The 14,177-nt window shown below is 36.7% G+C and overlaps 1 protein-coding gene across 1 annotated transcript; it reads left to right on the top strand.

The window, feature by feature from the left end:
- Positions 1–311: 311 nt before the first annotated feature.
- On the top strand, positions 312–14,114 carry si:dkey-166k12.1 (solute carrier family 22 member 13). The gene is made up of 10 exons (XM_051664381.1): positions 312–1,026; positions 3,902–4,005; positions 4,484–4,638; positions 5,646–5,814; positions 6,568–6,682; positions 7,983–8,086; positions 8,320–8,531; positions 10,318–10,426; positions 10,669–10,869; positions 11,317–14,114. The coding sequence occupies exons 1-10, from the start codon at positions 688–690 to the stop codon at positions 11,420–11,422; spliced, it is 1,614 nt and encodes a 537-aa protein (XP_051520341.1). The 5' UTR covers positions 312–687; the 3' UTR covers positions 11,423–14,114.
- Positions 14,115–14,177: the final 63 nt, after the last annotated feature.

The raw sequence follows: 14,177 nt of genomic DNA, 5'->3' as shown, positions 1-14,177 counted from the left end.
CACTGCAGGCTTAGCTCAAATATGATCCAATAAGAATTTTCAAACGAATCAGCCAATCCACTCCAGACAGTAGAGCAAAAATAATGTTTGCATTTTTATTTTCCTTAGACTCTGACCGAATGGGCGAAAGCAGTACAGCAGCTCTCGATCCATTCCAGTCGACGGTGTTGTTCTGCTCCAGCCTTTCTCGTTGTTTCACGATTTTGTAACGAGCGGAGCGCGCGGGGTGTAACGTACTTTTGGTGATACAGTATACGCTCAAAGCAATACTCTGTCTCGAGGCATGGACAAGAGTGTGGACGCGTGGAGAGTGGACATCAACTGGCTTTTTGTTCCTTTTGGCTTTTAAGAATTGTTTCTTTAGATTTATATCCACATCTTTTCCGTGAACAGTTGCAGAACTGCGTGAGCACCCCTTTAAGCCCAAATATATGTGTGTTATGGATGTCTTACAAACCAAGCAACAACAACAAAGAACTGAACGCGCTGAAACTGCGTAAACACTTGTTATTGATCTCTGTGCGCTTTCCTCAAGATGAACATTAGATGATGGTTTTTAATCTTATGTGGTTCTGGTGCTTGTATTATTCAGAAATCTTTGCAATTCTTTGGGTGAGTTTGACTTTGCACGTGAGCACTGTATTGTGATGGGGGTGTGATTGAGACTTCATTTTCTAAAGATCGGAAATGAATTTCGATCAGCTGTTAGCCACAATCGGTGGCTTCGGGAGATACCAGAAGCTTCTGTATGTGTGGATATGTCTACCGCAGATCTTTCTCGCATTCCACATGATGGCGAGCGTCTTCACGGGCGCCACACCGCCGCACCATTGTCGGGGTTCAAAGCTCGAGGACTGGTCACTCACCGGCAGCAATCGTTCAAATGTGAACCTGAGCATCTCCCTCCTGCCTGGGCATGCGGACTCGTGCACCGTCATTTCAGGAGAGAACCAAAGTTCAAGTTCAAGTTGTGAGACAGGATGGGTGTATAGCCACGACATCTTCGAGAGCACCACTGTCACTGAGGTAACACGGTGGCGTCGGTCCTTCACATGGTCTTCAGCAATTCAGTGAGCTTTGCAACTTTGCTCAGCTCTCTTGTAATCTTTTCTTTTCTTTGCAAGACATATAATTGTTAACATTGTTAATTGTTTAAACATCTAGTTTAAAGTTAAAAGAAATGCAATATTTCCTTCTAATTTGGTTGCATACATTTTGAAAAACATTTATGAAACATTTTCTAAAAAAAAAAAAAAAAAAGCATGACTTTAAAAATGTCATGTGGTGTAACCATCAAGTAAAAGGTATTAAAATACTTTCCTTGTGCCTTGAAGACATGAGAGTGTACACAAATGTTTTCAAACATACAAAAATATTATTTAAATTATATCATGAATTTTGGAGTCAATAATAGGCTATTAAGAAGATTTCTAAGGGTTATTCCAAATTATCTGAACAAAATGTACCTTTTCATAAAAATATCAAAATATCCGATTTTTTTGTTTTGTTTTGTTTTTTTGTTTTTGTTTTATTTCACACATAGTTTTGAGAGTCTAAAGGGGTCTTCTCTGATTTTTTTTTTATTTTATTTTTTTTGTCACATGACAAAAAATGGCAGCCACACATTGGTTGCACCACATGACTTTGGTGGATAAAAGCTTTGTAAATATTAATAATATTTTAAAACAAAATGGTTTTACTGCTTTTTATTTATTTATTTATTTATTTATTTATTTTAAGAAATAGTAATGAAATGTATTCTGCACTACTAATGCCAACTGTTCTTTTTTCTTCACTAATTTCAGCTTTAAATGAGATGTAGTTTTTTTATTATTATTATTGTCTGTTAAATGTTAAACCACATAACATTTTTGTACTTTAAGTCCCAGAAAAAAATATAATAATAATAATAATAATAATAATAATAATCAAAATGACTTTGAACTAAAATAAATAAATATCTGTTAAGAAGAGGAGACTTTCTTGAGACCGTTTTGTATGAATTGCATTTTAAATGTATTTTGAATAACTTTGATCCAGACAAAAAATGGTCGTCATGCCTTGACCCATATGTTCATCATGAAGAACTGATCAAATAGCAAGCATACACACACACACACACACACACACACACACACACACTGGTGCAGCTATCCTTATGGGGACTCTCCATAGACTTGATTTTTATACTGTACGAACTATAGATTCTATCCCCTAAACCTAACCCTAAACTTAACCCTCACAAAAAAACTTTCTGCATTTTTACATTTTCAATAATGAAAGCTCTGCTTCTTTCTATACCTCCTCATCCTCCCTTATTCTAATTAGGAGAGCCTTAAAGGAATTTTCCAGGTTCAATACAAGTTAAGCTCAATCGACAGCATTTTTGGCATAATGTTGATTATCACAAAAATGAATTTTGACTTGTCACTTTCTTAAAGCAAAAATCTTGGTTCCAGTGAGGCACTTACAATGGAAGTGAATGTGGGTCAATTTCTGAACATGAAAATACTCACTGTTTCAAGTATAGCCACAAGACATAAACAATATGCGTATAAACATGATTTTAGTGTGATAAAATCGCTTACCAATCTTTTCTGTATAAAGTTATAGCCAATTTTACAACTTCATTGCCATGATTATGTAATATCATCAAACCCTAAAATCACTGTCAAATTTACTATTTAAAAATCTTTACATGTCAAATAATACATGAGTTTTAACAGAAGAATTAATGCAAGAGCCTTTATTAAATTATAGGCTTCACATTTCTGTCTTTAAACCCTTCAAAAATTGGCCACATTCTCTTCCATTGTAAGTATCTCACTGTAACCTCCATTTTTGCTGGTTCTTTTTTAAAGAAAAAGAGGGACGAGTCGAAACAAATTTTTGTGGTAATCAACATTATGCAAATATGTTGTAATGATAGATCATACATTTCATAATTTAGTTTAATATTTTAAAGTATAACTTCTTATTTTCATTCATTTATATTCATAATTTTACATTTTAAATATTCATCTCATAACATTATTTATGTAATTGCTGTGTAAATGCATTTATGCCTGCTCTGAGCAGCTTTAAACAGTTGTGACGAGGAGGAGGGTGGGGCCGGGCCGTGACTACGCACGCCCGGCCCCCAGTTGGGCTAATCAGCTGAGGAGAGGGATAAGTGCAGCGGAATGCACCAGTTCAGGAAAGAGAGAGCCACACGCAGCTGCAGTGTGTGCGTTTGTGTTCTGTGTCTTTTTTTCTATGGGGGGAAAGGCAGCGTGCCTCAAATCCTCGGCAGCCGGCAGTGACGGCTCCGTCCCTTGGTTGGCTGGTAGTGGCGAGGACTCCACGACAGCATCCCTCCTCCTTCCCGGGTTTCGGCACCAGTGTAACAAGGTTCAAAATGGGAAAGGAGGAGGCGGGAGCCGGCTGAACCATCAAAATAATGGTTTAATGAAAACTTAAACAAAAAGACACAGAACACAAACACACACACACTGCAGCTGCGTGTGGCTCTCTTTCTCCCGAACTGCCACATTCCGCTGCACTTATCCCTCTCCTCGGCTAATTAGCCCAATTGGGGTCCGGGCGTGCATAGTCACCCTCCTTCTCATCACAACAGTCTTTGAAAATACAACTAAATTCCATTTCAGATGCTGCTTTTGTGCCATCTTTGCAGAGGAAAGATGGCTTTACTTTACAAAAACAATAAGCTCACATGACATTGAAACCCCACCCCTCCCCTCTATTTTCCACTCAGATGCACTAATTACAGAGAACATGTGTCCTCAAACATATCTAAATAAATGCCACACTGCATATAGCCCAACTGCCATACATAATGTCTCTCAAAATGAGTTCTCTAACGACTAATTTTAGTATTTTGTGTGTGTGTTTATGTCTGCAGTGGGATCTGGTGTGTGACAAGGCAGGTCTAAGCAGTCTGGGTTCCTCTGTCTATATGCTGGGACTACTTGTGGGAGCTATTGTGTTTGGAGCTATGGCAGACAGGTACATCTCACACTTCACATGTGCGCTTTGTTCTCTCAACCTTAAACAGCCTGAGGTAGGTCATGCTCTGCTCCTAGCTCTCTCTCTCCCTCTCTTTGTCCCTCTCCCATTCAACTCTTTCTGCATTTAATTCCCATTGCACATTTTCTTTTGATAAATTATTAATGATATCATATACCCCAGAGATATTTATGTATTCATAGAAAGTAAATACACTCCATTGTATCAAATATAGCGGTCTGTATACTTGCATTATGAGTAAGGTGAATTCAAATAAATTGGGCCACTTTTTGACAAAGAGATGACTGTCAAAAGTGGCCCAATTTACCTAAAGTCACTCAGTAAATAATTTTATTACAGACTTTACTATGGATAGTAACTATAAAAAAAAAAAAATCCAACCTCGAACATTTTAGCATTTCAACATTTCTCATCAATTTTCTCTGTTTCTCTGTTTCTCTCTCTCTTTCTGTATAAGGTATGGGAGGAGGTTTGCCATGCTTTTGTCTTTAGCCCTTCAGACAGTGTTTGGTGTGGCTGCTGCCTTCGCTCCAAACTTCCCTGTTTATGTCACCCTACGCTTCATCATAGGAACTTCAGTCTCGGGCGTAATAATCAATGCTTTTGTGTTAGGTGAGTCTCGGAGAACTATCTAGCCATTAATATACAGAACCTTAACTGTAACCATATAGGTTTTTGGATCATGAACGTCCCGTCAAGCTGTTCTTTGGCGAAAAAAAGATGATCATTTGGCAAGTTAACAAACATTTACTAATAATAGAGTATGAGTAGAGCTTTAATGGCATGATTGAGGATCTATAGGTTGTAACACAAAATGTTGCATGTTTGGATGACCCTTGACCTTGGTCATTATGCCCTTAAGCAATGCTTTTATCCCCAGTTTAAAGGTGACAGATTGTTCCTGCAGTTAAGTTACTTTATGACACTTTGGTTAAAAGTATAGTCTAAATGACAATTAACTTAAGTCTTAATTCCAACAAGATCTCAGAATAATTCGTAGGTATATTGTATTCTTATATAAATGTGGTTCTAGCAAGTTCATTTTTAAAGTTTTTAAAAAACACATATACCTAAAATATCAAAAAATGGACGGTAAAGCCTATTATTTATAGCAGTTTTTTAATATGATATGTAATTAATCTAATTTATTATTAATACAATAATATCAACTTATGAATTCAATAAGCTATGAACCTCAAAGTGTTTGTAAACCTTTGTACATCTATAAAGTAGAACATATGTTTAGGATGACGTTTTAGGTGCTGTCCATAGGTTGATAATATTTGTATCAGTATCTATTGAATTGTTCAAAAATGTATCTGTACACTTTACATCTGAAGACATATGAATGTGAATGAGATCATTTTGAAAATTCACATACTGAGCTCCTGCTCATGTGCACACTAACTTAATCTCTTGAAATTTAGTGGCATAAGTAACAAGTAGGGCATTTATGATACATTTTACCACAATATGACACTGACACAATTACTGTATATGCCAACAGTAACAAATTCCCCCCTCTTCTTTGCCCTAAAACACCCTATTAATTTAGCCCTTAAACCTCAATCCCAGCCAGCCCTAAAATCTTAACCTCCTACCAAACCCCTCTTCCTCAGGCACAGAATGGACATGCACACAGAGACGAATGCTGGCAGGCATCTTCACCGACTACTTCTTTGGTTTTGGCTACATGTTGCTGGCGGGTGTGGCCTATCTAATCAGAGACTGGAGAAAGCTGCAGCTCGCAATTTCTGCACCAGGCTTTCTCTTCATATTCTATATCTGGTGAGACAACACAGACACCTGTGTTGTACGTTAGTTATAATATAGTTACAACATCAGTTGTAATAAGTCATGTAGGAGATCTACTGAATATTTTCAGCATTAAATACTTGCACAACACTTATTAGAAGTGAGAACTGTTTAAAAAAATAAAAAAATAAAAAACATTTTTTATTGCTTATTTTGATATGTTCAATCATTAGAACACAAATAATTTCTGTTGTGTTATAAAACATGTTCATTATTATTCCAAGCTTATTTTGACGTGTTCACATTTTAGAACACATATTTTATGTTTTGTTAAAAAAATATTTTTTTATTATTATTGCAAGCTTATTTAAATGTTCATTTATTAAAACACAAATATTTTCTATTTAGTAGAACACAAATATATTATGTAAATGTTTATATAGTATCATACTGTCAGTATGTGCATAAAACTTTTAAATACAGTATAAATGTTTATAATTTAACAGTAATTAAAAAGAAAGGAGTCAATAAATAAAGAAATATTCATCAAGTGTACACAAGTACAACTATAAAGCATTGATGGTATATTTTTTTTTATGCATTTTGCCTTACATTTGGCCTTAACTAGGCACAGAGACTCTGTGGTTGCCTTATAAAAAAAGTACATAAAAAGCAGTACTTAAGACTCTCTGTCCCTCACTATATCACTGTCTGTTTCTGACTCTCCCACTTCCTCTCTGACAACATAAATTTCTCCTTACATCGTCCTCTTTTCCTCTGTCTCAGGGTTCTTCCACATTCAGCCCGTTGGCTTTTGGTGAATAACAGGAAAGAGGAGGCAATTGTTCTTCTGCGTAAGGCAGCTGTGGTCAATGGACGCACCTTACCTCCAACTATTCAGGTAGAACCCTCCGCCCTTTTTATTCTCCCCGTCACGCTTTTGGCATAGTTTTCAAATCCCATAAAACCTCTTATTAGCTCCGTTAGCATCACCATGACAACAACCATCACCACCCTTAGCAACCAGTCTACCAAGGGGGCCTTTGTTTATTATTCTCTAAGAAGTGATAGATTGAAGCTAGTGGTTAACATCACCAGGGCAACAAGGAGATGACTTTCGCATCATAAGGCCATTGAGTGAGTACATACATACACAAGGTCTCCCCCATTTTGCTTTACAAGTCAAAATTATATATATATATATATATATATATATATATATATATATATATATATATATATATATATATATATATATATAATTTATTACAATAAGTATTATAAAAAAAAAAACATTTCAACATTGTTATAACAACATTATTTTTATTTAATTGATTTGACTCATTGATTTCACAACATATTAATTTCTGGCATTTCTACTAAATTTTTACAGCTTCTACTTCTATTTCAAGCATTAGTTTAATTACAAGTACATTCAGAGTGGTTGAATTAGGTATAATCAACTTGATACTGTTTTAACTTATGCAAACTTTATTTCCTACCAGCACAAAAACAAAAACAAAAAAAGAATGGAAATTGTGTGTGTGTGTGGGGGGGGGGGGGGGGGGTTTGCTTGCGAGGACTTGAAGTGCATGCCGAGGTGGAGTTCCAGCGAACAGGAAGGGATCTGCTCAGATCTGCATCAGCAAGAATCCAATCCGGTTATTCGCAAAATAGCTGTCTGGGGGGGTGGTCTCCGGTTCCTTTAATATTTTAATTTATTGGCTCCTCAAAGTGTTTAGATCATTTTGACGGATCCATTTTTCGATGGGGTATTATTTATGAATGTATTTATAGTTATATGTTTTTCCAGTACTTCACAATCGCTCTGTTAATAAAGCACATATGATATAGTTAAATATCAACTTTCTGAGCAAAACTGTTTAATGAACAATCCAAAATCAATCTACTCTGCAATATGGAGCTCAAATAATGAATAAAACCACTGAAAATATATACATTTAAGTTGCTTGAAATTGTCCGTTAAGGAATGCTGCAGTAGTGGAAACTATGATGTTATTTAAAAAAACATTTGTTACAGTCTGTTGAGCGAACATCAGCACCTTGGTGTCATCTTTGCAAGTTTAACACAATTTGAGTGTCACATATATGTGCAAACTTTAACAAGTTTCAATGGTGTTTAATTAACTGTGTCAGATTCTCTGTACTAATTCATTCATAGTATGTTTCTGCTATCACAGGTGGAGCGACATGAGGTCCCACAAGGGCGGAGTCAATACACTGCTGTTGACCTGCTTAGAACTCCACAGATGAGGAAGAGGGCCCTCATACTCTTCTACATCTGGTGAGATTACAATGAGTACATTTTGTGGTGCTATTGTATAGACGGGTTGTTGACATGGAATACTTTTGGGAAAATGACACAAATTTACATGTTATGCATCAACTACCCATATGTAATATAAGTCTATTGTTTGCAGTTATATGTATACCATGTTCAGTGTTTGAAACCATTCCCTACACTACACATGTGAACATGTGCACATTGATTGACTATTTCTCTCTATGTTTCTCTAGGTTTGTTAATGTGTTGGTGTATTATGGGCTGTCTCTGGGTGTGTCTGACCTAGGGGCAGATCTTTACCTTACTCAGTTCATGTTTGGATTGGTGGAAATTCCTGCAAGGTCGCTGGTGTTGGTCCTCCTGCCCTGCAGTCGGAGAATCCCACAGAGTGTGTTCCTCGCTGTAGGAGGTGGAGCATGTCTACTCACTCTCACTGTTCCTGCAGGTGACCAATCTTTCTTTCTTTTTTCTTTCTTTCTTTCTTTCTTTCAGTACATTTTCCAGTACTCGGCAGTGACAGCAATGATTGATCATTACAAGAAAAAATGTTTGTGACTTGACATTTTTTTCTACTTCAAAACATTTCACACCTTTTGAAGCCTGTAACACGTTATACACAGTGGAGCCAAAAAGTGCCTCAATTTTAATTTTGGTGATTGGTTACGGCGTAATTTTCAGCGCTACCTTGTGGTCCAACAGATAGCAATTTTTGAAAATGTGATTCTCGTTAGGACTTGGATGTAGGCTCAGGTAAATTATAGAGAATGTATTATTATTACTATTATTATTATTATTATTGTTTTTTGTTTTTTTTTGGATTTTCTCCCCTTTTTCTCCCAATTTGTAATGCCCAATTCTCAATACACTCTAAGTCATTGTGGTGGCGTAGTGACTCGCCTCAATTCAGGTGGCGGAGGACGAATCTCAGTTGCCTCCGCGTCTGAGACCGTCAACCCACGCATCTTATCATGTGGCTTGTTGAGTGCGTTACCGCGGAGACATAGCGCGTGTGGAGGCATTCACGCCATCAACCGCGGCATCCACGGACAACTCACCACGCGCCCCACCTAGAGCGAACCACATTATAGCGATCACGAGGAGGTTACCCCATGTGACTCTACCCTCCCTAGTAACCGGGCCAACTGGTTGCTTAGGAGACCCGGTTGGAGCCACTCAGCACACCCTGGGATTCGAACTAGCGAACTCCAGGGGTGGTAGTCAGCATCTTTAACACTGAGCTACACAGGCCCCCATTAGTAGTATTATTAATCATATTTACTGTATCTACTGACAGAAATCATGGCTAGTATTAACAGTAATTTTATCAGCCTTCCAGGTTAGACTGTGGATCGAGGGATCTTTTTTTTCTTTCTTTGCACGCACTTTACTTCTACCAGACTATTTTTCTTTATAAATTAAATTCATTTATTGAAAAACCACCTCCCCAATTCCAAACATTTTACCCTCTCCAACTTCCTCCTCTGACCCCTTTTGCAGTGACTTAAAAATCACTCTGTGACAACAGGTGGAAAATTACTAATACAATTAGATCATAAATACAATTGTAAATATAAACATAATAATAATTGAAAGATAAATCATGACCTCTAGACAGTTTAACACAAATCTCATAAATTGTTTCATAAAACGGCTACAACAGTGATTGTCAGGGACATAATTTGATGTTTCACTATATTTTCTGAGATTGGACATTAACTTTATTACCACCTGCTGGTGGAGTCTCCAAACTGCAAATGCAGGAACTAAGTTGAAAACAGACAGATGTCTGAAATGTCTTAGCGCAATGACCTATTTCTCAGGAAAATGGCAAATTGCGCTTTGCGGCACTTTATTAACATACACCCACAGATAAAAATTGCGCTTAGAATTAGTGCTCTCACAAAAATTAGATAAGAAGTTGCTCACGGTCATTGTGCATAGCGCTGTGCCTAGCACGGTCATGAAAATAGAGCCCACAGTCTTAAAAGTGTCACTTTCATGGTCCAAAATGTTATTTAAAAAACAGCAAGGCATGAAGTTAGGGCCAAAGACGTACATTTGATGCATATGTACGCTGACCCACAATTAAAAATAGTGCAAATGGAACCCCCCTGAGTGCTTTAGTCGGCTGATATATGTCTACTCGAGTGTACAACATGTACAAAATGCCCATCTCTACTATGCCCATGTTTACAGGTTACAGTACTCTTTTCACACTTTCCTTCTTTCAGACAATGCTCAAATTCGGGCTGCTTTGGCCATGGTGGGAAAATTTGGAATTACAGCATCTTTTGCCATCATCTATATTTATTCTGCAGAACTCTTCCCAACTGTTCTCAGGTACCATCATTCACATAATCTATATAAATAAATACAGTATTCAGAAATATGAAACTATATAATTGCCACTACAGTGTACAATGCATGTGAAAACCAGTGCAGCTGATATCAAGAACTGAGTCTGAGCTAAAGACTCAGTTTGGCAGTTTGTGAATCCCGATAGAAGCAGTGTCATCTAGATTCTTTAATACCATTGCAAAAGCGGCCTGTTTGTTAACATTTTTATGGCTTTATTCCTACAGGCAGACAGGTATTGGTGTGTCTTCTATGTTTGCAAGGATGGGTGGAGTTTTAGCTCCGCTAATAAATCTGCTTGGACGCCATGCACCTGTTGTGCCCATGGTGATATTTGGCTCCACCCCTCTGCTCGCTGCAGTGCTCGCCCTGGCATTGCCTGAGACAGTCAATCAACCACTACCAGACAGCATTTATGATGCAGAGAAGTAAATACTCCAAATCACCATATTCACCTGGAAACAGGGTCTAAAATGACCTTTTTGCCAATGGTCTTGAATATTTTTTTTACCATCCATGCAATCCAAAATACATTGCAAGTTATGTTTTTGTTCCGTATGTCAATGCAAATGTTTAACTGTTTTCCTTGCATATGTGTACAGTTTGTATGTCTTTATTTGAACTGATCACATCACTTACATCAGTGAGTGTCGGCGAACTATACTGTAGATCTTACAATTCGATTTAAACCCTGTAATGTTGTAGTTCCTAACAAATTTGCCACATGATGAGTAACTTTTATTTACACGTCAAAGCAAATTGAACTTGCATTTGAGGCTTGGTGTGTGTTAGTTTTGGACTCCTATACACTTTTTTTTAAATAACAGTCCCTTTGACCATACTGTGTTATTTTCTCCTCCTCTCCCCTCCTTTAGGTCTACTCCTTTGAAATATGATGGACAAATTCCAGTACATACCAGCCAATCAGCAAGCAGTACAGAAGGGCAGGAATTGCAGAGTTTAGCAGATGAGTCCAGATAGAAATAAATGATCACATAAAATGCATACACACAAATACACAAAAACACTATGCAGACTCCCTTTCAAGAGCTGTTAGATTATCAGTTCTGCTGATGAACGATGCAACTTGCAATTGGCTCGGATTTGTTCAGGTTTTGATACAAAACAACAATGCCTCTTTTGTGCCAATTTCACACATATTTGAACTTTTTCTAAATATTTTTAAAATGACTTCGGCTGTAGGTTGAAGATTTTACTGATTTGCATCGGGACTAGCAGTTTTGATATAAACTAAAGTCTAAAGTTTTAAATAATGCATGACAGTGGGTCAGAACACAATGTGATTGGTGCATCGCTTCTCTCTATGCAACCACTTTATTTATCGGGCCTCTCTACGCAAAATAAAGAGAGATACCCCAAACATACCTACACATGTGGAGAACATTTGTGAATGAGAAAGCAGAAAATAATACTGTATTTATTTTTACCTTATGGCTTTCATCTACACCAATTAATTCAAATGACCAGTATGTAAAAAAAAAATTTTTTTAAACTCTGCATACACATTACATACATGACTTTCCCTGATATACAGTACATATGTCTCCATATATCTCCGCTTCACAGAGATTGAAATCAAACACACAACCATATACTTACACATCGGTCTTCCTATTTAAGTAACCATCAACTTGAAGTTAAATATGCAAAAGTTAATTCAGCAGAACTGCATCTGTAAACCTCATCATATCACTAAGCACATATAATATCACTTCACTATAAATTAACTGTATACAGTATGTGATGATTCTGTTGCTTATCCAGGTACTGATGTATTTACTGATTATTTGAACTGTAGTGTGCTCTAATGAAGCGTGTAGTCTGTTCCATACAGTGTCTTTTTGTGTATCATCTTTAGAATTTTTCATTAGAAATTTAATAGCAGGATGCCAACCTTCTTCACAGTACTCCAAACAAATTGAATGGTTTAAGATGTTTAAGATGAACCTATAGACTTGGGAGTTTATGATTTACAGTTGTCCAAATGACCTTGCTAACAATACTGCTAACAATACTGAGCATTAAGCATGAGACAACATTTGAGAGTTTGGTCTATTGGGGAACTAATCAGTGCCTTCTGTGTAGATTTTGAAGTATACCTCCACTGTTTAAGAAATACCACAGATTTTTCTTGTGGGGGGAAATTTTCTTTTAGTTTTGCTTGAGAAGCCCAAAGCTTCTGCCTGGCTGAAATTACTTTAATAGCATGTGTGTATACTGAATAATCTTAGTTAGGTAGTTACAGAGAAAAATATCAAAGAGTTTAGTGCTGATTTAACTGCTGTCTATATGACTGCAATTGTTTTTCATATTGTTTTAGTAAAGAAAACGTCATACGCACAATAGAAAAATTTTAAGGTTTAAAGCAATGCGCTGGGTTAAACTCAAGTTGAGCTCTATCAATCACATCAGTTGTGACATGCTGTCAATTACCAAAGAAATAATTTCAAATTGTCCCTTAGTTTGTCAAAACAAACAAAAATCACTTTTATAGTAATACACTTACTATGGTAGCCTATGGGGCAAGGCATTGTGAAGGAATAAATGTCAAAATACAGTGTTTTGCAAGTATACCTCAAACTTTATACAGGTTAACAAGAGACCAATGTGTGATAAAATTACTCCGGTTATGACTATGTAACAAAAATACCAGTAAGAGATGTGACATAACCTTTTCCAAAGTACTGTTTACGTGGAGGAATCTCCAACCACAGGAATTACATTAGTAACACAGAACCATAACAGTAGCCCACCACTAAATGCATGATGTAGACAACTTACATAGGTTGCTACAGCTCAAATAACACACATTTGACTGAGAGACAAGCCAAAATTATGTTTTGTGGTAATCAACAGCATGCCACAGATGCTGATGATAGATTTGAACTTAATTCTTTTTATGGATTGTGGCACTAATGTTCTATGGGTTTATGATTTTGATTGAAACAATGACACATACACGATGATGGTCGTAGTTCTGGACCCATGGATTGTCCAGCCTTAGCCACACACTGCCAAATGATAAAGTCTAGTTTTTGCATTCGTATCCTGACATTGACTTTTCAAAATAGGAAAATGTAGTTTTACTTCATGAAAATATTTGAGAGAAAAGAACGATTTTATTATGCAATTTGTCTTTAAAAAAAAAAAAAATACACTCTGTATTTTACTTTGGGTACACTCATTTGCTGATTTCTCAGAGTTTGGCAACTATATTTAGCCAGGGGATCAGATCTTAACCAAAATGTTTCTATGTTAGTGCATGATTATTACATTTAAATGCTCTTTCTCTGTGATGTTAATTCATTTGGAAGTGGGACAGCCTGGTACTCCTGTGAAGGGCACTGTATTAGAATATGACAAAATGGAAAGAGGCTCTTCCAACAGAGCAAAACCACCCTTTAGAAAGTCTTCTGGATTGTTACCACAACCATGAAGATAACATGAGTATGACTTTTACTTGGGTCAAATGAAACTCATATATATGCCAGCTAAATGCTGACCACTGCCTGTGAGCAAGTATATGCGTGTTTGTTTCTGTATTGAGGTTTGTGTGCTACGCCGCATGATGGAATGTCCTAACGTGATTTTAAAAAGAACATTTTGTTGTTATTATTATCAAAGTTTTCCATTTATTGACATTACAACTGAAGCACAATAAAACTGTGATCAACGGTGCATCATACAGAATCTGCATTAAAACTGACGAAAACAA

The sequence above is a fragment of the Myxocyprinus asiaticus genome, chromosome 30 (genome assembly GCF_019703515.2).
Source record: "Myxocyprinus asiaticus isolate MX2 ecotype Aquarium Trade chromosome 30, UBuf_Myxa_2, whole genome shotgun sequence".
Classification (NCBI taxonomy): Eukaryota; Metazoa; Chordata; class Actinopteri; order Cypriniformes; family Catostomidae; genus Myxocyprinus; species Myxocyprinus asiaticus.
This window is presented reverse-complemented; position numbering and strand designations above follow the sequence as displayed.